The sequence below is a fragment of the Komagataella phaffii genome, chromosome 3 (assembly GCF_000027005.1).
Source record: "Komagataella phaffii GS115 chromosome 3, complete sequence".
Classification (NCBI taxonomy): domain Eukaryota; kingdom Fungi; phylum Ascomycota; class Pichiomycetes; order Pichiales; family Pichiaceae; genus Komagataella; species Komagataella phaffii.
In genome coordinates, this window is record NC_012965.1 from 1,016,105 (window position 1) to 1,041,087 (window position 24,983).

General features: G+C 40.7%; 14 protein-coding genes across 14 annotated transcripts; 7 read left to right on the top strand and 7 right to left on the bottom strand.

Moving 5' to 3' along the window:
- Positions 1-107: 107 nt before the first annotated feature.
- Positions 108-686, top strand: PAS_chr3_0529 (Hypothetical protein; the record flags this gene model as incomplete). Its single annotated transcript, XM_002492712.1, has 1 exon — positions 108-686. One exon carries the CDS (start codon positions 108-110, stop codon positions 684-686), a length of 579 nt encoding a protein of 192 aa, XP_002492757.1.
- A 655-nt stretch (positions 687-1,341) lies between these two features.
- On the top strand, positions 1,342-2,652 carry PAS_chr3_0530 (Hypothetical protein; the record flags this gene model as incomplete). Its single annotated transcript, XM_002492713.1, has 1 exon — positions 1,342-2,652. The coding sequence occupies one exon, from the start codon at positions 1,342-1,344 to the stop codon at positions 2,650-2,652; it is 1,311 nt and encodes a 436-aa protein (XP_002492758.1).
- Positions 2,653-2,790: 138 nt separating this feature from the next.
- On the bottom strand, positions 2,791-4,134 carry PAS_chr3_0531 (GDP dissociation inhibitor; the record flags this gene model as incomplete). Its single annotated transcript, XM_002492714.1, has 1 exon — positions 2,791-4,134. The coding sequence occupies one exon, from the start codon at positions 4,132-4,134 to the stop codon at positions 2,791-2,793; it is 1,344 nt and encodes a 447-aa protein (XP_002492759.1).
- Positions 4,135-4,521: 387 nt separating this feature from the next.
- Positions 4,522-7,548, top strand: PAS_chr3_0532 (Intermediate filament protein; the record flags this gene model as incomplete). Its single annotated transcript, XM_002492715.1, has 1 exon — positions 4,522-7,548. The coding sequence occupies one exon, from the start codon at positions 4,522-4,524 to the stop codon at positions 7,546-7,548; it is 3,027 nt and encodes a 1,008-aa protein (XP_002492760.1).
- Positions 7,549-7,609: 61 nt separating this feature from the next.
- Positions 7,610-8,539, bottom strand: PAS_chr3_0533 (Hypothetical protein; the record flags this gene model as incomplete). The annotated part of the gene is made up of 1 exon (XM_002492716.1): positions 7,610-8,539. One exon carries the CDS (start codon positions 8,537-8,539, stop codon positions 7,610-7,612), a length of 930 nt encoding a protein of 309 aa, XP_002492761.1.
- Positions 8,540-8,708: 169 nt separating this feature from the next.
- PAS_chr3_0534 (Subunit of the signal recognition particle (SRP), involved in protein targeting to the ER) lies at positions 8,709-9,521 on the top strand (the record flags this gene model as incomplete). The annotated part of the gene is made up of 1 exon (XM_002492717.1): positions 8,709-9,521. The coding sequence occupies one exon, from the start codon at positions 8,709-8,711 to the stop codon at positions 9,519-9,521; it is 813 nt and encodes a 270-aa protein (XP_002492762.1).
- Positions 9,522-9,556: 35 nt separating this feature from the next.
- On the bottom strand, positions 9,557-10,222 carry PAS_chr3_1197 (uncharacterized protein; the record flags this gene model as incomplete). The annotated part of the gene is made up of 1 exon (XM_002492718.1): positions 9,557-10,222. The coding sequence occupies one exon, from the start codon at positions 10,220-10,222 to the stop codon at positions 9,557-9,559; it is 666 nt and encodes a 221-aa protein (XP_002492763.1).
- A 148-nt stretch (positions 10,223-10,370) lies between these two features.
- On the bottom strand, positions 10,371-11,522 carry PAS_chr3_0535 (Sphingolipid alpha-hydroxylase; the record flags this gene model as incomplete). The annotated part of the gene is made up of 1 exon (XM_002492719.1): positions 10,371-11,522. One exon carries the CDS (start codon positions 11,520-11,522, stop codon positions 10,371-10,373), a length of 1,152 nt encoding a protein of 383 aa, XP_002492764.1.
- Positions 11,523-11,707: 185 nt separating this feature from the next.
- On the bottom strand, positions 11,708-13,528 carry PAS_chr3_0536 (Hypothetical protein; the record flags this gene model as incomplete). The annotated part of the gene is made up of 1 exon (XM_002492720.1): positions 11,708-13,528. The coding sequence occupies one exon, from the start codon at positions 13,526-13,528 to the stop codon at positions 11,708-11,710; it is 1,821 nt and encodes a 606-aa protein (XP_002492765.1).
- A 203-nt stretch (positions 13,529-13,731) lies between these two features.
- Positions 13,732-14,958, top strand: PAS_chr3_0537 (Peripheral mitochondrial membrane protein involved in mitochondrial protein import; the record flags this gene model as incomplete). Its single annotated transcript, XM_002492721.1, has 1 exon — positions 13,732-14,958. One exon carries the CDS (start codon positions 13,732-13,734, stop codon positions 14,956-14,958), a length of 1,227 nt encoding a protein of 408 aa, XP_002492766.1.
- A 122-nt stretch (positions 14,959-15,080) lies between these two features.
- On the bottom strand, positions 15,081-18,416 carry PAS_chr3_0538 (Ubiquitin-protein ligase of the ER/nuclear envelope; the record flags this gene model as incomplete). Its single annotated transcript, XM_002492722.1, has 1 exon — positions 15,081-18,416. One exon carries the CDS (start codon positions 18,414-18,416, stop codon positions 15,081-15,083), a length of 3,336 nt encoding a protein of 1,111 aa, XP_002492767.1.
- Positions 18,417-19,138: 722 nt separating this feature from the next.
- Positions 19,139-22,105, top strand: PAS_chr3_0540 (Subunit of the cohesin complex; the record flags this gene model as incomplete). The annotated part of the gene is made up of 1 exon (XM_002492723.1): positions 19,139-22,105. One exon carries the CDS (start codon positions 19,139-19,141, stop codon positions 22,103-22,105), a length of 2,967 nt encoding a protein of 988 aa, XP_002492768.1.
- A 123-nt stretch (positions 22,106-22,228) lies between these two features.
- On the top strand, positions 22,229-22,630 carry PAS_chr3_0541 (Hypothetical protein; the record flags this gene model as incomplete). Its single annotated transcript, XM_002492724.1, has 1 exon — positions 22,229-22,630. One exon carries the CDS (start codon positions 22,229-22,231, stop codon positions 22,628-22,630), a length of 402 nt encoding a protein of 133 aa, XP_002492769.1.
- Positions 22,631-23,593: 963 nt separating this feature from the next.
- Positions 23,594-24,907, bottom strand: PAS_chr3_0543 (Zinc transporter; the record flags this gene model as incomplete). Its single annotated transcript, XM_002492725.1, has 1 exon — positions 23,594-24,907. One exon carries the CDS (start codon positions 24,905-24,907, stop codon positions 23,594-23,596), a length of 1,314 nt encoding a protein of 437 aa, XP_002492770.1.
- Between the last annotated feature and the right edge of the window lie 76 nt (positions 24,908-24,983).

Genomic DNA, 24,983 nt, shown 5'->3' on the forward strand with positions numbered 1-24,983 from the left:
TGAGAAATCGTATCCAGAAAAACAACTTTGTCTGGGGCCAACTGATTGCTGGTTTTGTCTTTTCTCATTTACTCTTTGGCCTGGATAGAGCTTGAGTAAACTTGATAATGTTACGAGTGCAGCCATCTGAACAGTCTCGCAATTTATGGTCTAAGGTAAAGCAGCGTTCTAAGGGAATTTCTAGCGGCATTACGTCGGGAATCGCATCTGGGATTTCCAACTTGTCGCTTCATCAAGAGTCTGACGGTGATAAAGAGACCGATACGCTGGTACACAAAGCTCTGGTTAACTACTACATTACAAGAGATCTTCCGTTTCCTGACTGGCTTGGTGCCGAGGACCATAAGCATCCCAAGGGTTCAAATGTGTTTACCAAAGCATCGTCCACTATTACCTCAAGAATACTCCCAAACCAATCACCATCATCATCAAAATCTAGACACTCATTGACAGGAATTTACCAAAGCGCAGAGCAGAACACCCCATCATCTGCAGTGAAAACCAAGCTTCTAATCAGGCAAAATACAAACACTCGAGTAAACGACCGTCTCAAGAGCAGAGAAAATGCTATATCGACGGAGGAACACACGGAAGTTCAGCGGACCGTCATCCATCATAATATCAACCCACCTAATACCACTGTTTCTTCAACATCGTCAAGACGAACTGTGTGGCGCAGAAACTGATAGCTAAATAGACCACAGCAGGACTATCAGCTCTGACAAAGTATTTACTTACGCCTTATTTTTGAAAACTATCTGCTCTTTGCTCCAGGTAACTAGCCGACCTTTTACCTGGCAGCCTGTTAGAAGGATTTTAAGACGTCTGTAGGCAATGTACGGTGTTCGACTCCCCTGCTCGAAACGATGCAACAGTACAACAGTTGTTTGTAGTAACGCACTAGAACATATTTGAGTCTTGGAATAGTCTGGTCAACTGAGATCTCTTGAGCTCCAAAACATTGCAAATACTTTTCAAATCTAAAAAGAATCCTTGCATACCGGTTTAGGATACTTTTCAACGTCCAGGCGCCTCTAAGCTTCTGTATCGCTTAGACGAAAGCACCTTGGATGCGCTAGTCATAATCGAGCACAACAAAAAACTTTTCTTTTGTTGTATATTATAGCTTCCCCATTGTTGTTAAACAACACCTCTCAAGCTCGTATAACGTCTCCAATTCAAACGTTCGATTGAATATAGCCACCTGAAAACTATTGGCCACCCCAATTGACTTTTCTGAACTTTGGATCTCTAACCTCTTGTTTCGTTTTTCTTTGTCACTTCAACTGAGAAGGTTTTGTTGCGAACAAAGAGATTCCATTCTCCAGCAAGACCAGAAAAATGGCTCAAGATACTTCAAGGAAACGTTCAGACTCCAGCTCCGAGTCGGGAAAACAGCCTAAGAAACGCCAAAGAAATGGTTCTGATGAAAAGGACACCAAATTACCTCCAATTCACTCGTTAATGGGTTCCAATCACGATAAGGATAACAACAATCAGGGTGTCGTGGACGACGATCCAAAAACCACCGATAAGTCTGTGGATGAGCCTCCTACTTCTTCAGACTCAAACAAGCCTCTTCAGCAACTCGTACAGAGCTTGGACTCCAAACCCGACCTCGCGTCTGACTCGCCTCGGAACGAGCATAATATTTACCCCAACTCACACGTTCCACAAACACATATGCAACCAGTGTTCTCGGGAGGATATCCAGCGCCTTTGCCCTTGCAATATCCATCACTGTCTCCACAGCATTACATGCCTAACCCGTCAGGGTATGGTTCCATCCCTCCAGGTTTTTACCCCATGGAGATGGCTCCCCCCGCAACGGAGGACAAAGAGTCTAGCAACAAGGATGACCCGAAGAACTTTAGATTTGTGGACATGAATAGAGGAAATGCCTCTATTCCTGGAGGTTTGGGTGGGACTCCTTCGACTCTTACTGCTCCTTCTAAACAAGCAGATCAACAAGCTTACCCGTACACTCCACCATCTAAACATGAAATGTCATATCAGGAACGAACCACAGATGAGAATAATGCCCCCACATTTAAAAGAGAAGGCCATAAAGTTGCCCGCATCCAGAAATGGACCGAAGAAGAAGACTCGCTAATAATTTACTACAAAGAACAAATGCATTACTCCTGGAAGAGTATTGCTCAACTTATCGGAAAGACACATTCCTGGCAGGCCGTGCAAATGAGATATTTGCGTACTCACAAGCTGCGTAATGCTAACTGGTCTGAGAAGGATGAAATCAGACTTATTAATACAATCAAGAAGGATTGGAACAACCGTTGGAAACGCATCAGCTCTGATCTTGGTCCCGCGTTTACTCCTGAGCGATGCCAGGATAAAGCGTCCAAGTTGGTTAAAGCTATAGAATCAAGCTATGTCAGCAAATTGTTTGAGCAGAGTACCGCGGCTGACAATATACCTCACAATAAGAAACTGATGATGATATACCGTGGAATTGATGTAATATCATACACTGATTCAGAAGATGAAGATCAAGATACCCCTAAAAATAATCCAATCAAAGAAATTGATAATGCTACCAATGACGAACAACCAACTACTAAAGCAGATCCTGTTCCGATCAACAGCACTACGCTCCACCATCTCAAGGAAAATAGTGATGCAAACAGTTGATGCTGCTAGATAAAAGTTAAACTTTCCTAATTAGTTTTATTTATTAAAGTTTTTAATATTTTTCTTATCATTGTATTAAATAATCCAAAGCTTCCTTACAAAAGATGAGGGCCATTTCAGCCTCGTATATAAACCACTCTACTCACAGGCGAGGGATTCCTCTTCCTCTACAGTCTTACGCTTCTTGAGTACTAAGTCGTGTCCAGTTACTCGTCTGTACAAATCTTTGACGTCATCAGTGGTAGTCTCAAAGTGAGAAGAAGGATCGTAGGAACGGGAAAGGTAAACATGATCGTTAGATCCATCTTCTAAAGGTTCGTACAATTCAGCAATGCCCATCAGGACATCTTCAGTAGGTCCAAGAAGCTTGAAGGCTGGTTCCAACTCAACATGGGGCCTGTCAGTTTCGATGACGGTTGAAATGATAGCCAAATATTGGTTTTTAGCGGTAACATTGTGCGAATGAGACACAACAGCAATATATATGTCATTTTTTCGACCGATTTGGTTCTGTGGAATGATGATCTGGGCAGAGTCCGTATCATGAGTATTTGGAACTGGATGGTTTAAAATACAAATGGCCCGGATGACTTTCTGTCCAACTTTTTTAACCTTTTCAGGGAAATAGGTGGGGTCAGCGATGACAATAGGGGCCTTAGCAACACCCTCCTTGGTTCTCACTCCAGTGAACTTTCCATCATCATCATAGAAAACCTCTTCAATTGGGGTATCTAGCATGTAAGTACCTCCATAGATTGCCGATAGTCTAGCAAAACCTTGCGGAAGTTCTCCCAATCCGTACAATGGATAAATGTACGGAGATTTACCAAAACGAGCAACAGAGTGTAAGTAGAGGATAATTCTATCATAAGTTTCTCTAGCAGGTTCTCTCAGGTAGTCATCATTAGGCCAAAGTGCCATAGCGTGACCAATAAAATCTTTCGTACCTTTTTCAAGCCCATACTTGTAGTACACTTCGTCCATTGTGTTCTTATCTAGGTCCAGGCCCTTATGGGTTCCAACTTCTTCTTCTTTGTAATTAGTAATGAACTCCAAAAATGACTTCATTCTTCTCTTCTCAAAAAAGCCCATTAAAGAAGATTTGATGGCTTCCATTTCATTGGAAGGCACTTTAGCAATGCGTCCATCCCTGTATACGAATGATCCACTAATCTGCTTGAACTCAATGTACCTTGTAACGTCAGTGTGAACCAGGATATTTGTCAGTTCTCCATTCGCCATCAAAAACTTAGGAATTAAGTCAATGCACCAATCTCTATCTTTTCCCAAACTTTCAGCTGCAGTTTTGTTTGGCTTAAATTTATTGTAGACTTGACTCAAGGTCAATGAGGCGCTTTCACCTCCATAGAATTGCTGTCTGTCTATGTGAAGAACCTTCTTTCCATCGACTGACAAAAGGCCACTAAGAATGCACTCGGTCAAACCGGTTCCTAGAACAATAACGTCGTAATTTTCTTCCATCTTGTGTGATTGGAGTGAGTAGGGTGTTTAAGGGAAGGAGAGGCAGATGTTATCTATTTGATGGTGCAAGCCGCGAATTGGATGAAAGTGGTCGTTTTCGTTTTCCGTTAAAGGAGGGAGGAGGGGAGGACTGATGGATGAGAGAGGAAGAACTGGAAGGGATTGAGACCGTAAAGTGAGGAGCATGAATGACAAAGAATTATGCTATGATTTACCGGATCATGAACGTCGTTTAATAGCTATAAGTTTGCTCTACTGGCCGCCTTATGAATCCTGTACCTTTTGAAGATTCTTAGCATCAACTCGCATACACCCTCGCACGTAATTACATCCAACATCTTCACGTCTTATCTAAAAAGTATCCAACTGAGTGACAGTGTATATGACATGTCCCTCTTGTCAACAGGACTGGGAATACTGATTTTCACTCTCATATTCATTAAATTAGTACCCATACTAGTATTATGTGTATTGAGCAGCTTCGTTCCCTTACTTGGCCTTGTGTGGCTCAGTTTAAAGGTACGCAGGCCATCCTGGAATTCACCCCAACATGACAATCTTGCACTCAGATTCCCAAGATTCAAATTTATAACCCAATTGAATGACCCTAAGCCTCAAGATACCTTTAGAACCATCCAAAGTGGTGATGTGCAAGCAAAGTTTGATCTTCTGTTTGATTCAATAATAAGGGATTTTGTTCTCTCATGGCACAAGAACATAACTCAAGATTCTAGTTTCCCTGAACATTTGAAAATTTACATGACCGAAGTCGTTCTTGAACTAGAAGAGAGACTCAGAGATACAAATTTTACCAGATTGGTCGTCTTGAAGCTGTTGCCGATTGTAGTCAAGCATTACGATGGATTTCTAGGAACAAATACAACTGTCCATCCGGCATCATCTTCAAGAGAAGACACAACGAGACATTTGAATAAACTAGTCGATAGACTTGTTTGGATCTTACTGCCAAATCAGGAATCAAAGTCTCGCATTGTACGGATCATAGTAAGAGAGATTCTTACCACTTGGGTTATATCTCCCATAACATGTATGCTATCGGATCCAGACTATTATAACCAGAAGATAGTTCAGTTTACCTCAGTCTGGGTCGAGGATAACGATCATATTCAACAGTTTCGATCAATTTTAAATCAGCAGGTCAAGGGATCAACCGTAAAACACAGAAAAGATCTAAAGGACGAGAAATACCAGCTACTGAGACAAAGGATCTTAGAATGTGAATCTAAAGATCAGTTAGACCGCTATAAGGCCTATCTCTCCAAGTCAAAGCTTGAATCTCACAAGGTGGAGTTGCTGAAAGAACTAGTCGACTCATTAATGGAGAAGTACAAAGATACTGATCAGCTATCAGATGTGTTGTTTAATCCAGATTCCTTCCAAAAGTTCAAAGCTTTCATGGAGCAGAGGAATAACGTTGAAGTGTTGAACTTTTGGTACGATGTGAATCAGATCAAAGACCCACTGGAAAGTGTAGCCACTTTTTCCAGTCTAAGTAAGTCTTCATTAGTTGACTTTGGAGACAAGAAAGTTAACGAAGTTAAGAGCTTATTTAATTCGTACCTCAACCACCAGATACTGGAAGCTGATAGTGAGATTTTTGCCAATGTACAACAGTTTGTCAACTCTCGTCACCCCACAGAGCAAGTTTATAGAAATGCAAGGCTTTCCATGCTACAATTACAGGATCAAGTCTACGAAGAAATGAATCAAACTGACTTTGAATTGTTTAAACAGTCCAGATATTTCAATTTAGTCAAGGAACACGAAGTGGAGAAACAAGAAGACGGATTTGGAGACCCCCTAAAAAATTACGAAGAAGACGACGACGACGACGAGCGCATTGATTCGGAGGACGATTCCTTTGTTAGTGAAAATGTTCTAAAAGCTGTTGAAGATGCCCTGAACGAGATAGTACATGATAGAAACCCTTTGGAAAACTCAAGAGCTTCACCTTTTCCACCACATGTTCAGAACGACGATTCAAGGTCGGGTACGAGATCACCAATGAAAAATAGTGCCTTGTTTGGCCTGTTGGGCGACAAATTTTTTCAAGAGGAAGAAAAGAAAACCGAAATTAGTGATACAGAGAGTATATTATCGGTAGTTCCTGATACTAACTTGACCATGGCTGCTCCGAAAGACTTGAATCTTTCCGAGGAAATCACAAAGCTCTCCAACGAAATTATCAATTTAGAAAATCAATTGGATGTTTTGTTACCACTGTTGAGAAAAGCAGAAGTAACGAATAATTCCAACGAGCTTAGAATTTTAAGGAAGTCAAAAGAAGTGTTGGAAAGAGAGATACAGTTCAAGTCTTTGCAAAAACAACAATACATCGTGCAAGAGAGTGACAATAGTTTATATGCTAAATCACGAATCCGTATTAGTTCCTTCATAGATGCTGAGGAAGAAGGAAAGTCTTTCACGTTGTACATAATAGAAGTTCAGAAAGTGGACGACAACAACATTGTTACGGCTGGATGGATAGTGGCTCGGCGATTTAGCCATTTTTTCAAGCTCAATGAATACCTGAAGGAACAATACCCGCAGCAACTAGCATTTGTACATTTACCAAAAAGGAAGGTGGTGATGAAGTATAAGTTGAAATCTCTGGCTGAAGAACGAATGGTTCAACTAGAAGATTATTTGCAGAAACTGATAAGTATTTCCCAGGTTTGCGATGATCGTAATTTCAAAATGTTCCTTTCATCTGACATATTCGAATTTTACCAAGAAAAAAAGTATGACAAGTTTGGAAGAGGATTATTGTCAGGGAAATTCCTGATGCCTATTCCATCGTTCAAAGGTTATTCAAAGAAATCGGTTGATCTCCATAATAAAGAATTTGAGGAAAAAGTCAGAGAAATGCAACAGGAGTTGACCACGTTCAACGAATCATCTTTGAGAACAGGTGATACACCTTTTGTTAAACCCATCTGCGATCTTTTGATTAGTCTTTTCTCCACTCAGAAATCCAATTCTTGGATCAAAGGACGGGCTATGCTTATTGTGCTGCAGCAGCTTTTGGGATCTACCATTGAAAGGAAATGTGATGAGTACCTGGAATTCTACATCAAAAATGAGACTTTTGTTTGCAATGCTCTGGATACACTGTATTCGAATTTATGGCCAGATGGAGGCCCTTTCAGGAAATCGGTTGAGAGAAGTCCTGAAGTCAAGAGTAGGACCAAACATGAGGCGGAAAAATTAATTGATAAGATGTTTGTGGGCACTTTTGCCAAAGTGTTTGGGGAGACGAACTCTTCTTACGCCGGTAAGAATGTATTCCGTTTACTACAAAATCAAACTCTCAACACTAGTCTTGTCTTGAATCTTTTAGACGAGATCACATTGGAAGTTTTTCGATCCGATTTAAACAATCGCTTCGAATGATAAATTATGATTAAATAATCAAAACAGACACACATAATAATACAGGACGGAAGGACATTTATCAATAACCAAAATCTGGCTTTTGTGCAAGCAATTCCCGTTTGAGGTTCATAATTTTCACTCTTCTTACACAGGACGGATCACCCATGTTATTGATTTCCTCTTGTTCAGATTCATTCTCTTCATCTACTACTGCGTTTCTTGGTCTAGATCTGACTGGTGGCCGATACAATTCAAACAAATCTCTTCTGGCGATTTTCTTGGCATCGGAAGAGTCTAGATCAAATAGTTTATGAACGCGAGGAGAGTCTTCTCGACATGCCATCAATACATCCATCCAATCCAGTAGTCCTGACCGTTTGATACTTAAAAATTCTGAAGCTGATACTGGAGTCTGGCCCCTCCCAACAGCCAGCTGTATGAGTATGTGATGCAGTCGAGCTAGAATCTTATTGATAAGTATTTCAGGAATATTTGTCTCCGAACCTATTACCGGTTGATAATGTTTTGTTTTTGATATGTGAATTTTTTGGTTTAGCTTCCTTTGGAAAGCTGCATTTATTTCCTCTTTTAAGATCTGTAGAGGATCAGTAAGAAATTCAGAGACCTGCCTCTCTTTGTAAAATGTAGAACCAGGCTTCGATGCAATGGTTTCTGAGGGATGCTCAGACTTTGAAACAGTAAGTGGTATCGGTTGATGGCGCGTCCCAGACCACCTTCGAATATGATAAGGCTCATTTTCGTCGACATAACGATCGAAAAACTTTGGATCTGAAACCTTGTCTATTGCTAAAGGCCATGCGTGCCACCTTTTGCGTGGTAATAAACCATTTGTTTGTTTTGATAGAAGGAATGCTGAGTAAAGATGAATCCCCAGATCTTGAGCCTGAGTGTCTTCAAAATACCTCAAAAGTTTCTGTCCTTCCCTCCTTAGTTTTTTTTCTGAGAGCGCAGTCATCGGAGTATCTTCCTCTTCCTCTGAGCTAGACATCTTGAAAGAGCTGAAGATGATGCTGATTGGTTTCTACCAAGGAACCCCGGTCCGCTAAGAGCTTAGAAATAATAAGGCTCAGATAAGGTAGTTCACCCACCAAAACAGTAATTCATCGTTCTCCAGTGCTTTGGTCTTCCTTCTTATACCAGTGTGTCGTAGGATCAAAATGCCATTACTAGAGGAAATAAGTGATGCAGAGGACATAGACAACTTGGAGATGGATTTAGCCGAGTTTGATCCTACTTTAAGGACTCCGATAGCTGAGCAGAGACCAGCTCCTCAGGTTGTCAGATCACAAGATGCCGAAAGTGGACAGACTCCTTTGGTTCCTAACCAGGATCAAATAAGTCAGTATATTGAACAATTCAAAGAAGGTGGCACCATAAACAAGGATCAAGTGATTAGACCCGACGAAATGATGGAAAAAGAAATGGCAGAGTTGAAAAGCTTCCAAATTTTGTACCCATGTTACTTTGATAAAAATAGAAGTGTTAAAGAAGGAAGAAGATGCCAAAAGGAGTATGGTGTGGAGAACCCCCTGGCAAAGACAATATTAGATGCTTGCAGGTACTTGGATATACCTTGCATCCTGGAGCCTGAAAAGACTCATCCTCAAGATTTTGGTAATCCAGGAAGAGTGAGAGTGGCTATCAAGGAGAGTGGGAAGTATCTCGATGAACAATATAAGACCAAAAGGAAACTAATACAGTTGGTAGGACAATTTCTGGTTGAACATCCAACAACGTTACAGAAAGTTCAAGAATTGCCCGGTCCACCTGAGTTGCAACAGGGCGGGTACATTCCAGAACGTGTACCCCGAGTGAAAGGGTTAAAGATGAACGAAATTGTTCCTTTGCATTCGCCATTCACTATTAAGCATCCAAGTACTAAATCTGTTTATGAAAGGGAACCTGAGCCCGCACCACCCGCCGCCGTGCCCAAAGCTCCGAAACAGAAGAAAATAATGGTGAGAAGATAATTGGATTAATTCATTCATTCGAAGCAGATTCATACTTATTTGGGCAAATACTTTTTTCTATACGTTTCCATTTGAGATTTCTCGTCTGCTGTGAAAGTTTCGCCCAAATGGGCCACAATATGGTCCAATGTCACTATACTCAAGACAGGGGTACCATATCTCTGACTAACAGCCTGGGTAGCACTGGTATTTGAGTCATCTCCTGTAGTCTCCATTCTATCTAGGGCAATAATACAACCTTCAACTCTCCCACCTTCAGCTCCAATTATAGCAAATGCTTCGTTGATAGCAGTACCTGCAGTCATCACATCATCGATAATCAGTACTCTTTTATTCTTTAGACTTTCTCCAACGATGCTTCCACCTTCTCCGTGGTCTTTCTTTTCTTTTCTATTGAACGCATATCCGACATTTTCGTATTTTTTGCCGCCGAGCTCGTACAACTTCAACACGGTAATAGCAGCCAAAGGAATACCTTTATAAGCTGGTCCAAATACAACGTCTATCTCCAGGTTGCTGTTAATGATGGCCTGAGCATAAGATTCAGCCAGCTGACTCACTAATGGAGCTTTGTTGAAAAGACCCATGTTAAAGAAGTATGGAGACTGTCTTCCACTTTTCAAGGTGAAAGTTCCAAACTTCAAGGCCTGCGAAGCCACTGCAGCATCCAAAAACCTTTTTTGGTACCCCTCGAGTGACATCTTCAATGTGATTTCAATCTGAACAGTAGTCAAAAATGACTATTACAAAGGAGCACGAAAAACACTGCGCGCGAGCCAGCTCTGATAAAGAACCAAAATTTTTCTTTCCCTATTAGCCCCTATTTGCTTACATAACTTTATAAATACTCTAATTTGTCTTTTGATACACATCGTCTGGACCCAGATAAGTCCCAAAGACTTTGTCCCAGAATTTGGAAGTGACACCAAAGCCTAACTCGTAATTCTTGTAGTGATGTTCCAAATGATATTTCTTCAACTCTTGGAAATAACGAGGCAGCTTGGAGTGATGCAGAACGTAATGAGTGACATCATACATGATATAGCCCAGGAATCCACCTGCAAATCCAGAACAAGCCATGTAATATGGTAGAACAGAAAAGACGAGCGTCTTGATTGGGTAGCAAAGTACAATGAAAAGTGTAGGTGGCATCACCAATCTGTATTTATCCATTGGTAAATAGTGGTGTATCCCATGCAATAAGAAATGAATGGTAAATGCAATTTGATTCTCTGGAAGATAGTAGTCCAAGTGGAACAAAAATCTATGCAAAGCATATTCCAAGAAGGTCCAAACAAATAGACCCAAAAGCCAAAAAGCCATGGCGACTAATTTGTTTTGATTGGTGAATCCAATGTAGAAAAAATAGAAATTCACAGGAAGCCATACCATGGGTACAATCCACCAAGCTGTCATACTCAGAGGTTCCAAAAAGTTTCCAAAAAGAGGAGCAGAACCCTTTCCGTAATGTCTAGGACGATGAACTTGGTCCAAATAAAACTCCTTAGTCCATGATCCACGTAAAACTTGCATCAACAAAGGCCTGTTCAAGTCCAAAAATTGGTGTTTAACCAAGTCGTGTTCATAGTCTGTTTTCAACGAGAGTAAACCCTCAGCCGGAAGTTCACCAAACTCAGTTAGGTCAATATCGACTTCAACTACATTTCCCTTGGAGTCTAGCTGCACTTCGACCTCATGATCTTTATTGGAAAGTAATTCCCTTTCTTCTTCCGGTGTTGCCAAATATCCGACCAACATGTCTTCATCCAACATTTCATAAGCAGATTCGGAGTGAATATGACTTAGCTGATCACCCATAATCTGTGTGATATCCTTCCCAGCATACTCCAAAATCAAGTCGTCTCCAGCCGGATGCTCCTCCAAAAACTCTGTAACGTTGTAAACCTTCCTATGATATAGCGTAACCCAACAATCCTTTGGACTCACGTGTTTCTGAACATCAGCAGAGGCAAAGAGCGGTAATGGCCTATTTGAAGTCATAGTTTCGGTGGATTTCTAATTGATGTTTGCTGACTATGCCAAAAAAACAAATCAATACCAAAAAATCTCCCGATTTTTATACAAATGCTTTTCAAAATCCGCAGTTCGCGCGTATCCCATCCCACAAACCAAGATGGGGCTATTACATAATACGAGTTCCACTGAAAAACATGAGAGATCGAAAACTATAGTTCGTCCAGGTCTAAAATTATGTCAGGAAGATTGACCGTATAGCTTAGGACCTCCTGAAGAGATACTTGATCACCTAGTTTCTCATAAGAAAGTGACAAAAAATGATAGACATGATGGTGGTTAGAAAACGTGTAGTCTGATCGTAATCGCTGGAGGTTGGTGTGGCACCGAGCCTGTACAGATTTGATGTCTTTCTGTGACTTGAATGTTTCGGGGTGATTATAGGCAAGGTGTGACAGGCCCAAAATTGCAGAGAATCGTGCTTGAGGAGAGAAAGAAGATGGAATTGGGGTCAAAACTGATTCAATTTGGTCATGGGCTTCTTGGTATTTATTCTGAGCAATATTTAACCAAGCCTTTCTTGATAAATCAGGTTTGGCCATTTCATTCAAGCAATTACTGGCTTCGTCGTAAAGTTTGTTGTTTTCGTATAGTACGGAGGCAAGTAACCAGATTTTATCCAGCAATGGTGATGCGTTTCCTGGTTGCCCGTAAAATTTGTGATAGGTTTCAAATAAATCATTTAAGTAGTTTAAAGCAACCTGTGGGGAATGAATCTTCTCAATAACCAGGATCTCTAGTATTTTCAAATTGATAATATCATCGTTTTCAGCTTTCGATAATTCAGAATCTTGTTCGATGTATAACAGAGTGGAGTTGATTAACTTTGTGGCTGTTGAGTATTCTCTACTAGCCACTAATAGAACTATCATGAAGTTTATGTATTTGAAATTGGTAGCGTCAGTTTGTAAAGTTTTCTTCATTATCTTCGTTGCTGATTGAATTTGATTAAGTTTAACCAATGTTTTAACAAGTCCTAACGATACGGGCAGTTTCGGATTCAGCTGAATAAAAAAGTGATGGAACTTCACTGATTGTTCCAAATTCTTTTTCAGATCCGGTGCATCCAGGGAGTTTTGGCATAGATACTCACAACTCTGAATGAGGGATGAGATGACAGGAGAAATGCGAGAGACGAAAACAGGATCACAGAAAATGGGGTCAATATGAATGGAATCCAAAGCATAAAATTTGAACGGCACTTGGAATTTCTCAGTGAAATCCTCAAATTTGAGTTTTAGAGTTTTGATGAAGTTTAATATCAATTCATGACTACCCTCCTCTTTAATCAATCTGCTTGTCAACGATGCTAATTTTTCCAGGAATAACACAACATATGGACTCGAGTTTAGCCCATGAACTTGTTCATATTCAGTAATAATTGACTCGTAGACTTTGAAAGTTCTTATCAATTCATTTGTGTTATTCTCTCCTCTGAGTAGAATGTCGATTAGTGAGCTGAGAATGGGTATGCTTTGAAAAGTTTTGGTACTGTATTCGTATAATAAGGTGTACAATTCTTTGTCTTCCTTCAAACGGAGTCGGGCAATTTCCTGTAGCAATAACTCAAAAGTGTAATTAGTTTCGTTGGCTTTGGGAAATGTGATACCGAAAGTATCAACTATCTTAACATCATATTGGTCCTGTTTACCTTTCACACTGAGATATCTCAGCCAAAGAATCTGATTGATATATCTATCGTTTTCTGAATGAGAAACTTTGTTCAATTCGTCGATAGTACTGAACTCAGCTTCAGTCAACCAATTGATCAATTCCTCATGCCCAACAATGTTGTTTGGATCTGGAAGGACAAGCTTTCTTCGTTCCCGAAGACTTGCAAGCTTTTCTAGTTCCTTATCCCCATCAGAGACACCATCGAATTCATCTAGACCCAGATAGACCCTTGGATTCTTAACGTATATTTCCACCGTCATTAGTTGTTTGAAATTCAAAGAGAATAATTCGTGGGACATATCATGGAGAAAAACAAGCAGACGTCGCGAAGGGTGCTTCTTTATTATTTGCCTCCAGTTGTTCTCACCGCCTTTCGTAGAAGCATTCCCTGCCCCGCTGGTTCCCCAAACTTTCTTTTTTCACTCCGGTATTTTCAGAACCAATTTTTTTTACCAGGTCTTGTTCGACATCATCACATATCTGACTCGGATATTACTGAAATATGTTCAGAATTAAGGTAATAACCCGAGCTAGCAGAGGGTTTCATTCTTCGGGAATGGCTTTCAATGGTCCCAAGTCTCCGATGCAGGTTTTCTTCGAAACTTTCAAGAACGAATGGAAAAAATCGGACGAATTAAAATCCAACATTAAAGCTCTTCAAGATGAGACGGGAAGAATGGCCGAAAGTGAAGCTTTTCAAAAAGCCAAGGAAGCATATGATAAGGCTCAGAAGGGATCATCCTTTGCTGGAAAAGCCGTCAAGAAAACTGCCGAAACCGTTGGAAACGCTGCCGTTAAGGCCTGGGATTCTCCAGTAGGTAAAGTCACTAGAAAGACTGTAAAGACTACAGCAGAAGTTGTCGACAAATCTTTTGAACCTGTCAGAAAGACAGCGCTGTACAAAGAAGTTTCAGAAGTTATTGATGATGGTTCGTCAACAAGATATGGAGGGTTTGAAACTAAAGAACAAAGAAGGTTGCGTAGAGAGAAAGAATTGAGTAATCCTCAAAGACCAAAGGTCATAAAAGCTAACGAGGAAGCTTCTAGAGCTCTAGTAGTGACCAATTACAAGCCTGAACGACCAAAGCTATCTGACAGGTTTACATTTTTAAAGCCTGAGACTCCCATCGGAAAAGTGTTAGGAGACTTGAGAATGAGATGGGAGGAGTCCGAAAATGGTTTGATCTCTTTGTTCAGAACTATCTTTGAAAAAATTGGAGGTTTCTTTGATGAAACTGAAAGTGCCAAGGTGATTCGTATGTTCAAAGAGATTGATCCATCTTTCAACACCGAGAATTTCAACAAACAGCTCAGAGAGTTCATTATCCCAGAAGTTTTGGAGGCTTATGTGCAGGGTGATGAAGCTGTACTTAAAACATGGCTGTCGGAAGCACCGTTCAATGTTTTTCATGCTCAACAAAAGCAATTCAAAGAGCAAGGCCTGTTCTCTGATGGTCGCATCCTGGATATCAGAGGAGTCGATGTACTCAGTGCAAAGGTTATTCCAGGTAATAACAGTCCTGCCTTGGTTATTGGAGCTCGTGTCCAAGAAGTCAATGTTTATAGAAAGGCCAAGACCGGTGAGATTGCAGCCGGATCGCCCGATAATATCAACTTGAGTACCTACGTCATGGTGTTGACAAGAATACCAGAAGATGTTGACCATCCTGAAACTGAAGGTTGGAAAGTGCTTGAGTTCGCTCGTGGAGGTACCAGACAATTTACTTAATCATATACACGTGTAAATAGTAAGACGAGTAATGAATGGTTTGATCAACTATAGGTACTTATACTACAATAGGCTTATATCATACACATATTCCACAACACATACTATATTCATTCTGTCAATCATGGGTCCAAATTCTTGAGTTCTTTCCTGGATGTGTAATAAGTCTCTTTCACTTGCTCATCTATGGTTTTGAAATATCTTAAAACTGCCTTGGTTGTGAAATATGCAGCAAATGCGACGTAATGGGCAAAAAAAGACCAACCGTAAATGTTCAAAGCTTCCAAAATTGTCTTTGGTCCCCTTGCTTTGTTTAATAAAAATCCTGTTAATACATTTGAAATACAATAGACAACCAGCAGTGCCCACTGTTTCACGGTTCCATCCTTGTAGGGAACCAAGTTGCACGTCGAAATCCCCACAATAGACAGTATAGTTATCAGAGAAGAAGGACCCAAAACTTCTAGTCCAAATGGGAATGCAGAAAGTGCAGGATCGACTTCCTTGTAAAGGCTGGATAATGGTCCTCTTGGATTCAATTCATCGTTTGGATCCTTTAGTAACATATCGAAATTCTCAACTACTGCACTGTTCTGGGTCATCAAGGGCAGACCGATAGATATGAGTGTAATGAATAAATGTATGGTGTCTACCACTACTACCAGAACCTTTCCTGATATTGTGTTCAATACTCTTCGAAGGTTTTCTGTAATCTGTCTTAGCAATAACGCCAGTCCGGTGAATGTATCATCCTCTTTCTGATATAACTCAAATATTTGAAGCCAAACCTGGTAGCCAATAAAAAAGTAGAGAAAATTGATTCTTGGTGAGAAGATACTTTCACTATGGATCCAAAGAAGACTAATGGGAAGTACTATCAACCGACCCAACAAATCACTGAGTACAATGCACGATACAAACAGGCTGATAGCGAAGAAACCTATCAGGAATAAGAAACTGATATAACGCGCTTTAAAGTGTGGAGGCCTGTATACAACGCAATGCGTGGTTATTTCCATTGTTTCAGAATCAGAATCATATGAAGGTTCCTGGGAATTGTCCTCTGCAGTATTTTCCTCTTTCAAAGGTTCTAATAGGTTGTCGTCTTTGGTAACAGCAACAAACAAACGTTTTAAATATTTTCTGGAGACAGCGTCGTCATCGGGGACACGCACGTAATTACCGTCTGGAACAAATATAGCATTCACTGATGGGTTTTCTTTGAAATGCTGCGTGGCCTGTCTCACAGACATCGGTTTAGAGTAGTCTGGAGTTGCACTAAGTCTATGGTAGAAATGACGGTAGACAATACGACCTCTTTCCTCTGGAATTGGATTATTTAAAATGAAGGAAGACAATCTCACTCTTGCAGCAGAGATGGTATAAGCCTTCTTCCAATAAAGGATCACCAAATCTTTGTGCTTCCTTCCTTGCAATAATGCAGGAGCTATCCATAATGGGCTCATGTAAAACCTGAGAATTCCTGTTGGAAGTATTGTTGGAATTACAACTGGAAGTAGCGGCGTGAAAAGACCGAAAAACCAGGTAACAGATCCAATACCAGCAAGAATAAAAATTGTGTAAACTATTAAGGAAATAAAAATCCTGAACAACTGCAAGAAAAATGGGCGTGTCAAAGCTTCATGAATTAGTCTGACGTTTGGGTCATCTGGCGTTCTGATAAAGAATAGAACTCCGGGGCGTAAAATGTGAGACCGACACATGCCTACAAATGTGGCGAAACAAAACATGTAAGAGCTTCCAATACTCCACAGATAGAGCATGTAATGTAATGAATGGTTCAAAACCTTGAAGTTTTGACTAAGAAGAAGAGTTCCAGTTGAGCGAGGGTCGACCATGACAGGGGCTATGCAAAAGTCCATTAGAAACCCACAAGTAATGGGGAAAAGTAGTTGCTCGATTCCCAGTAATGTAAACACTTTGAATGTGCAGCTCCAACCAAAAACAATATTATAGAACTGTCGAAACTTTCTAAGAGGATTAGTACGAGGGTTACAGCTTTTCTCAATCTTTCGTAATATCAAGTAGACCATGAATGCAAAGAAACTGTAACCAATAATTAGATGACCAAAAATGCGAATACCTGAAGCCTCAGCACCTGGTTGTCTTATAAATAGGGATGTCACCATTTCTGCTTCAGGAATGCTGTTGATGAGCCTGCCAAGAGGACGAAGCAAGTCTAGTATTGCAAACGAAACGAGGCAGGGAATAATGAATAGCAAAGTCAGAACCACAGGTTCTATAAATATAGCTGCCGTCAATATTAAAGGTGGTAGGGCTGGATGAAGTGAGAACATGATCTCAAATAAATCGTTGTTAGCTTCGGGTTCGTCAGGCACCCCTAAATTGAAGTCCAACTCCGGCTCAGCCTGGGCTCTTGGCTCTGGTAGGGCTGGTTCGTCTGCAGCTTGGTCGGCAGGTTCTTCTGCGACGTCGAAAGGTCTGAAGTCGGGGTCCAGGTCGGCATTTTGAGCAGCAACCGCAGGGGGCTCATCAAAATCAACATCATCTTGATCTTCAGCAGGCAGTCCTTCTTCAACGTGAGCAGGCTGTTCATTTAACAGGTTGATCTCATTTTCATCATTGATATCGTTTTCTTCGTGATTGGGCTCAGCTTGTTCCACGTTTTCAATGGCTAATCTCATAGCCTCAGCGAGCTGTTCGTTCCCAGTGATACCCAAAATATTGTTGGCTAATGCGTCCACATTTTCCCGTCTTAGAACACCGTGATTAGCATCCCTTTGTTCTTGAATTTGCTGCAATATTCCTGCGATTCTCATGCCATCCACTTGGTTAACGTAGGCATGACGTTCATTAGAATGAACAGGGCCGATTCTGTTATGGAGCATCTTAAGAAACGAAGTTTCCCTAATGATCCACTCATGGTTGAGTTTTATAACAGGCCCTAGTATTAATAATGCTAGCAAAAATAAGAAGCCAGGCAATAATGAAGATACCAATGCTTTTCTGATGCATCCTGCAGGGTCTGTGTTGAAGAACTCTTGCAAGCTAATAGGTGTTTCCGATTGGCCCAACAGTAGTTCCGTAGTCGTAGGAATCCCATGTACAAAAGAAAATGAAAGTAAGAATGACGAATATCGCAGAACCAAAGTTGTATATGAGAACAGCAATATTGCGCAAACGATACAAGATATAATCACCAAAAATGAGAACAATTTTCTATCGATTGAAGTTCTAATCTGCTGTAAAATGAGCTTCACTGGAGCGTGGGCAGGGGTATCTTGATCGTATACAACTCTGAAGGAAAACTTCTGATGGCAAATATCACATTGAGAATTCTTGCTTGAATACTTGAGCCATTCTTCCAGACAGTTCTGGTGAATATATTTAATGGAACCTCGGCAAGCACAAGGATGATAGAGTGGATCATCCTCAGTTGCCTCTGTACGACAAATCCTACAGGTTGCTTCCTCCATTATTTATGTCCGTAAATAAATTGGTCAGGTGTGGTTCCAGAAGATCGTCGATTTTGAATGATGTAATGGAGAGAGTTGAGGCTAGTAGTAGGGAGGATCTATGGAGACGAGGTATTTTCGCGAACAACCAGGAGATTGGGGCAAAAGAGGTGGAGAGGAATATTAACAGAAGAGCTCAATAACGGCAACAATCCTTGTGTTAGATTTATCGTAACTGCGTTTACAAGCTACACACTATTATCATGTTGAGAAGAGAAGCCACTACGTTGAGGTTGGGAGCAGAAGACCTCAAAGAATTTCGAAGAGAAGGAATACAGGTGCCCCAAAAAGGTGAGCGAAAGGATCAAAATGAGGAAGAAGGCTCCGCCAGAGTGGGGACAAGTTTTGGTAATCAGACTCAGCAAATGAAAAGAGCCCACAACTTGAATAACTAATTCATTATCTAGGTGGTTGTCAGTTTGAAACTAATAAAGGCAGAATTTGATGAGCAGGAGGAGAGCAGATAATTCTGAGGATAGCAGGAGAAATTCATTTTTTGAGACGCTAGCGTTTAGAACTTTCATTCATTTAACAGTAACAGTATACTGCTTGCTAATCAGATCAATTGAAACTTCTAAGCTAATGGTCTAAGATCAGGTACACTCAAGTATGAATTGCCTTTTACTACTCATCCATCCCATTGTATTATGCAATTGCACTAGCACACCCTTACACCATATAGTATGCTCGTTTTCGGGTGTTTATACATTATTCTCCCTACGCGTCTTTCCTTGTCTTACAATCATCAAATGGTGATCTCTTCCAGAAGATCGATAAGACTTAGGTCTTCACAAAAGCAGAGTCAGGATTTAACACAAGACCTCACTGATATTGACGACTTGTCTTCTTCAGATGCACAAGCCGATTCAGATGAGGAATACTCTGTTACCAAAAAGAGGAAGAAACAAACTATTAAAACCGTGTCGAAAAAGACAAAGGGGAACCCAAAACGAAAGAACACGCGCGTAATTCCCTCCTCAGTAGATCAGCTGGAGAATTTCCAAGAAAACTCAATTTTCAAAGCTCTTAGCGATGACGACGTTGCCGTGAGTGAACTGAGTGCATTCTGGTTAGAACAGTTTGAAGAGTCACCCACGGATGCAATCAAGGACTTACTGAACTTTACACTAAGATGTTGTGGTTGCGTATCTCAAATTCAAGAACATGACGTTGCTAATCCAGACTCAGCCACCGAAACAGTGGGAGAAATTCAGCAATTTTTTCAATCTCAAAAAGCTCACGAGTTTCCTTTGATGGCCTCTGGTTTGGCAAAGATTTCAAAATGGAAGTATTTTCGCAATAGAGTAGTGGAATTTGTAGAGCAAATATTGTTTGTTGCTCACGAGAATAGAATGCTGTATGAGAATGAGAATCTCATGGAATCTATTCTTGTTTGGCTGAGCGCTTTATCTACTTCAAACTTGAGACCGTTGAGGTATGCATCCACCCTTTTCTTACTTACGATGGAAACCACACTTTGCAGGATTACTGTGAAAGTTGCATCGCTGCTTTCCAAAACCCAAAATCAGTACGACTCTGAAAAGAGGAAGCTAACTTCAAGAACAAAATCTTCGAGGTTAAACTCAATCCAAGCGAATATTGATACACATAAACTTAACAAAAAAGCTCTGGATGACTACCTTACTGACATCACACATACAACTTTTATTCATAGGTCTAGAGATGTTGACCCAAAAATTAGAAAAGAGTGCATGTCAGCTCTAGGGTTATGGATTGACATATATCCCGAGTTCTTTTTCGAAAATACTTATCTTAGATATTTTGGTTGGATCTTATCAGATGCTGATGCTCACGTTAGGTTCGAAGTTCTCAAATCTTTGGGGCGGTTATATAAGAAAGATGTTATTGCGACTGGTTTTCGGCAGTTCACTGAAAGGTTCAAGAAGAGGATCATTGAGATTGCTATATTTGACCTTGATTTCCATGTTAAATCACAGGCCATATCTGTTCTATGTGAAATAACTATGTGTGGCTATCTAGAGAATGTTGAAGAGCTTCGTGTAATTGGATCAATTTTTCTGAGCTGCTCTCATTTTTCCAAATCCCAAACGCATCGGATTCATGCCGAACTGAGTAAATATATTGCTATAGTGGAGGCAGGACTTACCAAGCATTTCCTAGAATCGCATACTCTTCCAGATGAACAAAGCGATGAACTGAGCAACTACATCAAGTACGGTAATTTTGCTCGTCTTCTGCAAGACTCTTACGAATTGTACTTGACAGAAGAACAAACTGATCTTTTAGATCAACAAAAGTTACACCTTTTGCCATTTTACGATGTGAATGATTTTTATTCTTCAGTCTACCATATTCCAAGATACTATAGTCATGGCAACTCAGTTCCACAAGTTTTGAAATTTTTAGTCACGGATTTTACTTCCATGGAAAGCCTTTCAGATAATTTACGAAAGGCACTGCAGTTAGATTCGGATGGGGTTTCTATCCTACTGAACTATGTACGAGATTCACTTTCTTGCTACAATGAAAAGGGAGATTATGATAACTCTCGCAAAAAAAGTGGTTCAGAAGATCCAAGCAAGGATGTGATAGTATCTGCGATTATTGATAAAATTTCGGTACTGTTTGAAAAATTTAAATCCAGTAAGCATAAATTTCAGTGTCTGCTGCAGATGTTTAACCACATTTTTGAAGGTTCGTTTTTTCACAAGCTGAATAATCAGTCTACATGTGAAGATTTGACTGATAGTATATTGACATTTTTTCAGGGAATGAATGTTTACTTGTCGAAAGATTCACCGTTGAATGCTGATTTCAGTACCTTTTTCAAGCTCATTATTAAAGCTGCAGTTCAAAGTAATGATACGCGGTTACGTCTTAGCATAGATGCGCTTTGTAAACAACTTTCAAAAACTGAGAACTTAAATTCCATTTCGCTCAGGAAACTCTTGTTAGTTGGGGAATTCACCAACACCAGTGAATACTTAGAACCGATAGTTGAGAGACTGGTAGAAGTACAATGCACTGAGGAAAGATTGGATGTTTGGTTACAGTTTACATCCCGATCCTTAGAAACAGCTTTGGAATTTATGATTGAGGAAAAGAGTATGACCGAAGAGCTGGTGCAAACTCTGTTTGGAAAGTTTCCATTTATATTGCGTTCATTGAAGGAGAATCTTGATCATACACGCACAGCCACAACATTTGCTAATATTTTAGCTGCTTGCAAAAGTTTTGCCCTTAGAGTTGAAGGAAGAGAGCACGATAGTATAGTAGGACCATTGGCTTCTTTTTTTTTACAGCTGGACCTCAGCATCTCACCTGAGGTCGAAAGACAACTACTCCACAATTTTCTAGTGCTGGAGAGCAAATTGGCTACAGTTCTGAACATCCAGTTGGAAAGAGAGGAAGATGACGAGGTCTCATTTCAAGAAACAAACTTTGAGGAGACCACTGTCTGGGATGCCGAACAGGACATTTGTGGATATGTCTTGATTCTGAAACGGCTATTCGACATCGGCGTCATGTCCACTAAATCATTAGAGAGGATTCGTTTGAATGAATCACTGCTAGGAAACGTATTTGCATCGGTGGTGAAGGAGATAAAACTAAAGGCTTCCGAATTGGAGCCAATACCAGAGATTACTAGTAATGATAACAATGTATAGATAATGAAAACGCTTTGTTATGATCCCACCAGATCAATTATGCCGCGAACGAATAGCTCAGACTCGAAGCCTTCCGACCACTGATTACCTGTTACATTTGTCTGTCATTTCTCAAGTGGACCAATGAGCTTCATCAGCCGAGTATGTTATGTTATAGGGTCCTTGTTATTGCTTAATGCTGGTTATGCGTCGTACACATTTAATCAGGTTGCAAAGAGGGTATTGGATCACAATTTAGAGCTACCTCTTGATATCAAGATTGAAGCATTGGTTGCATGTGTGATCGTTGCTCTAGGAGCAATATTGAGTATTGAAGCATCAGATCAGGTGGACATTTACAGTGGAGCATTGGTCAAGCCTCGGGACCAAAGTGGACTGAAGAATATTTTCATGGGAGAAGCTACGGGGGAGCACGAAATCATAGGCACGACTCCCTTTGATCATATTGAGAGCAATGTGGAATTTATCAATATCATCAAACGAAGAGAGGAGTTTGCGAAATGGGAACAGAGTATACATAGTTAGAAAATGTCGACACGACACACTTTAATGAATACATTAACAACTTTTGACAACATACATAAAAAGCGCGTGGTGCCTAATGTGGGTAATAATTATTAATAACGAAACAGCTTTCGGACACGAGTTATTAGTGAGGAAACCTCAGGACTAGTGGATACCGAAACCTGTTCGGACGGAAGACGAGAGTCGTCTGAGCCTGAAAGTGTAGCCTGCATCGAGGAATCATCCGCAATGGGTGAGATCTCTGAAGCAATCTGGCCAAACGATTCTAGGTGGTCAGGAACATGTTCATATTGATCGTCACTGTCGAGGAAGGACACAGCCGTAAAAGTACTTGTTTCTGTAGTTCTTGACAAATACTGCTTCAGTTTTGGACTTGAGGAAGTTGAATGGGTATCAAGCGCCAAAAGTGTTTCTTCTGATAGTATGTTGTTTAAGAAACCCTGTTCATCGGTCTCTTTTTCTTCGTCTTCCGATACAACCCATTGATCATCAACCACGAACTTGAAAACAATCTTGGAGCCCAAATTTAGCGGAACTGTAGCTGTAAACAGATCGTCCTTTTTTTTCAGGGCGATACTCTTTGACCAGTTATCAAACGTTCCTGTCACATAGACATTTTTGGCCTCCGAATCGGGCCTTAAAACACGGTTAGTATAGCTGAATTTCAAGGTTAAAAGAGGCAAATAAGGGCCTTGCTGAAAGGATAATTACCAAACAAATGTGTATAGGACGCTCATTCTTTTAGTATATAGGTGAAGAAGAAATCAAACAAAGGGCTGCCGTATGATTTATACTTTGGTGGGTACTGTGATAAGGGGGATCACGTGAATTGCGGCTCAAACCTGTCTCTCTCTGTCAAAAAAAAAAAAAAAATCAGGTATAATAATGTGTTGTGGTTCGTGCGTGCATGCGCTGCGTGTTTGAGCCCAAGTCCGAATACCCTCTCCACCGGAAATTGCCTATTCATTCCAACCACGAAATGAAGAACATCAGAGACAAGCCAATCAGCATAAAAATGACCTGTAAGAAACCCTTCCCTGTTTCTTGTAGTCGAGTCGAGTTTGCGGAGAGCTCCAAAATTTCGGGTATAACCCCTACCGTGGCTATGTAAAGAAATCCACCAGCGGTGAAGGGAAGGGTAACATCACTCCATTGAACTGAGGTCCCCAGAATGCCAATATTTGAAACAAGAGAGTCATCCTGAAACCTGCTGATGTCAAGATCTTTGGACCCCAAATTCTGGATTGCAATTCCAATAAATGTTCCCAAATAAGCACCAATGGCAGTGACAAACTGCGATTTCATGGCTGCCCATTTAGAAAATCCTCCTTGAATCAACAAAGCAAAATCCCCGATCTCGTGAGGAATCTCGTGGAAGAAAACAGCTAACGTGGTGGTGCATCCAACATTCTGACTGATTGAAAATGAAGCCGCAATAGCCAATCCATCGGTAATGTTGTGGGTAAAGTCAGAGATGAGGTTCAGGTAGGCAGACGTTTTTACGGATGCGTTTGGGTTGGAAATTGAAGGTGTTGTGATCTCTGATGTTGATTCATCTTTTGCCTTGGATTTGTCTTTCCTGTTTATGCTTAAAGTCTCGTTATTTTGAACCGAATTGGAGAAACCCTCGTCTTTTATTTCCTGTTCAATTTGAGGTTGGACATGGCTGTGGCTATGGCCATGGCTGTTACCTTCTGCGCCCTGCTCGTGCTCCAGGATACGCAAAGACTTGTCAATGACCCAGAATATGGCGAAGCCAACGAATATAAACACGCCCAAAACTGTGTTACGTTTAGTATCAACCAGTATGAATTCAGGCTTAGTAGGGTCGAAAGGTTCTCCAACAAACGTCTGAGGAAGCAAATGAAGAAAGACATCTCCCAATAGCCCTCCAACGGCAAAGCTTACCAAAATAGAGAGCGATGAAGGGTCAATGTTGCTAGGAATCAAAGCTAACAGTAAATTTGGAGGGCCGGAAATGTAAGTGGTAGCCAACAAAGCGTTACCACTAGGTCCAAAAGGGAAAAGCGTGTTGAAAAATCTCTGAAAGTAGCCTTCAGGTTCATCATCATCTCCATGTTGCTTCTCCAACACGAGTTGAAGTTCCTGCACTACTGCACACTCAGTAAGCCTGTCGTTCAACGTGTCTAAGTTAACGTTCCCATTTTCGAAAAAAAGGGGTTCAATTTTCCTACTGGTGCTCTTCTGCTTCGATGAAGAGTGAGCAAACACGCTTCCTATACAGAAGAATAGGAGAACCGAAGTTGATAGTTTCATGTGGAGCCGTAAAGGTTTATTATGAGAAAGGCAGAGGAAGTTCTCGAGATTTTCAGGGGAAGGAGAAGGGGGGACT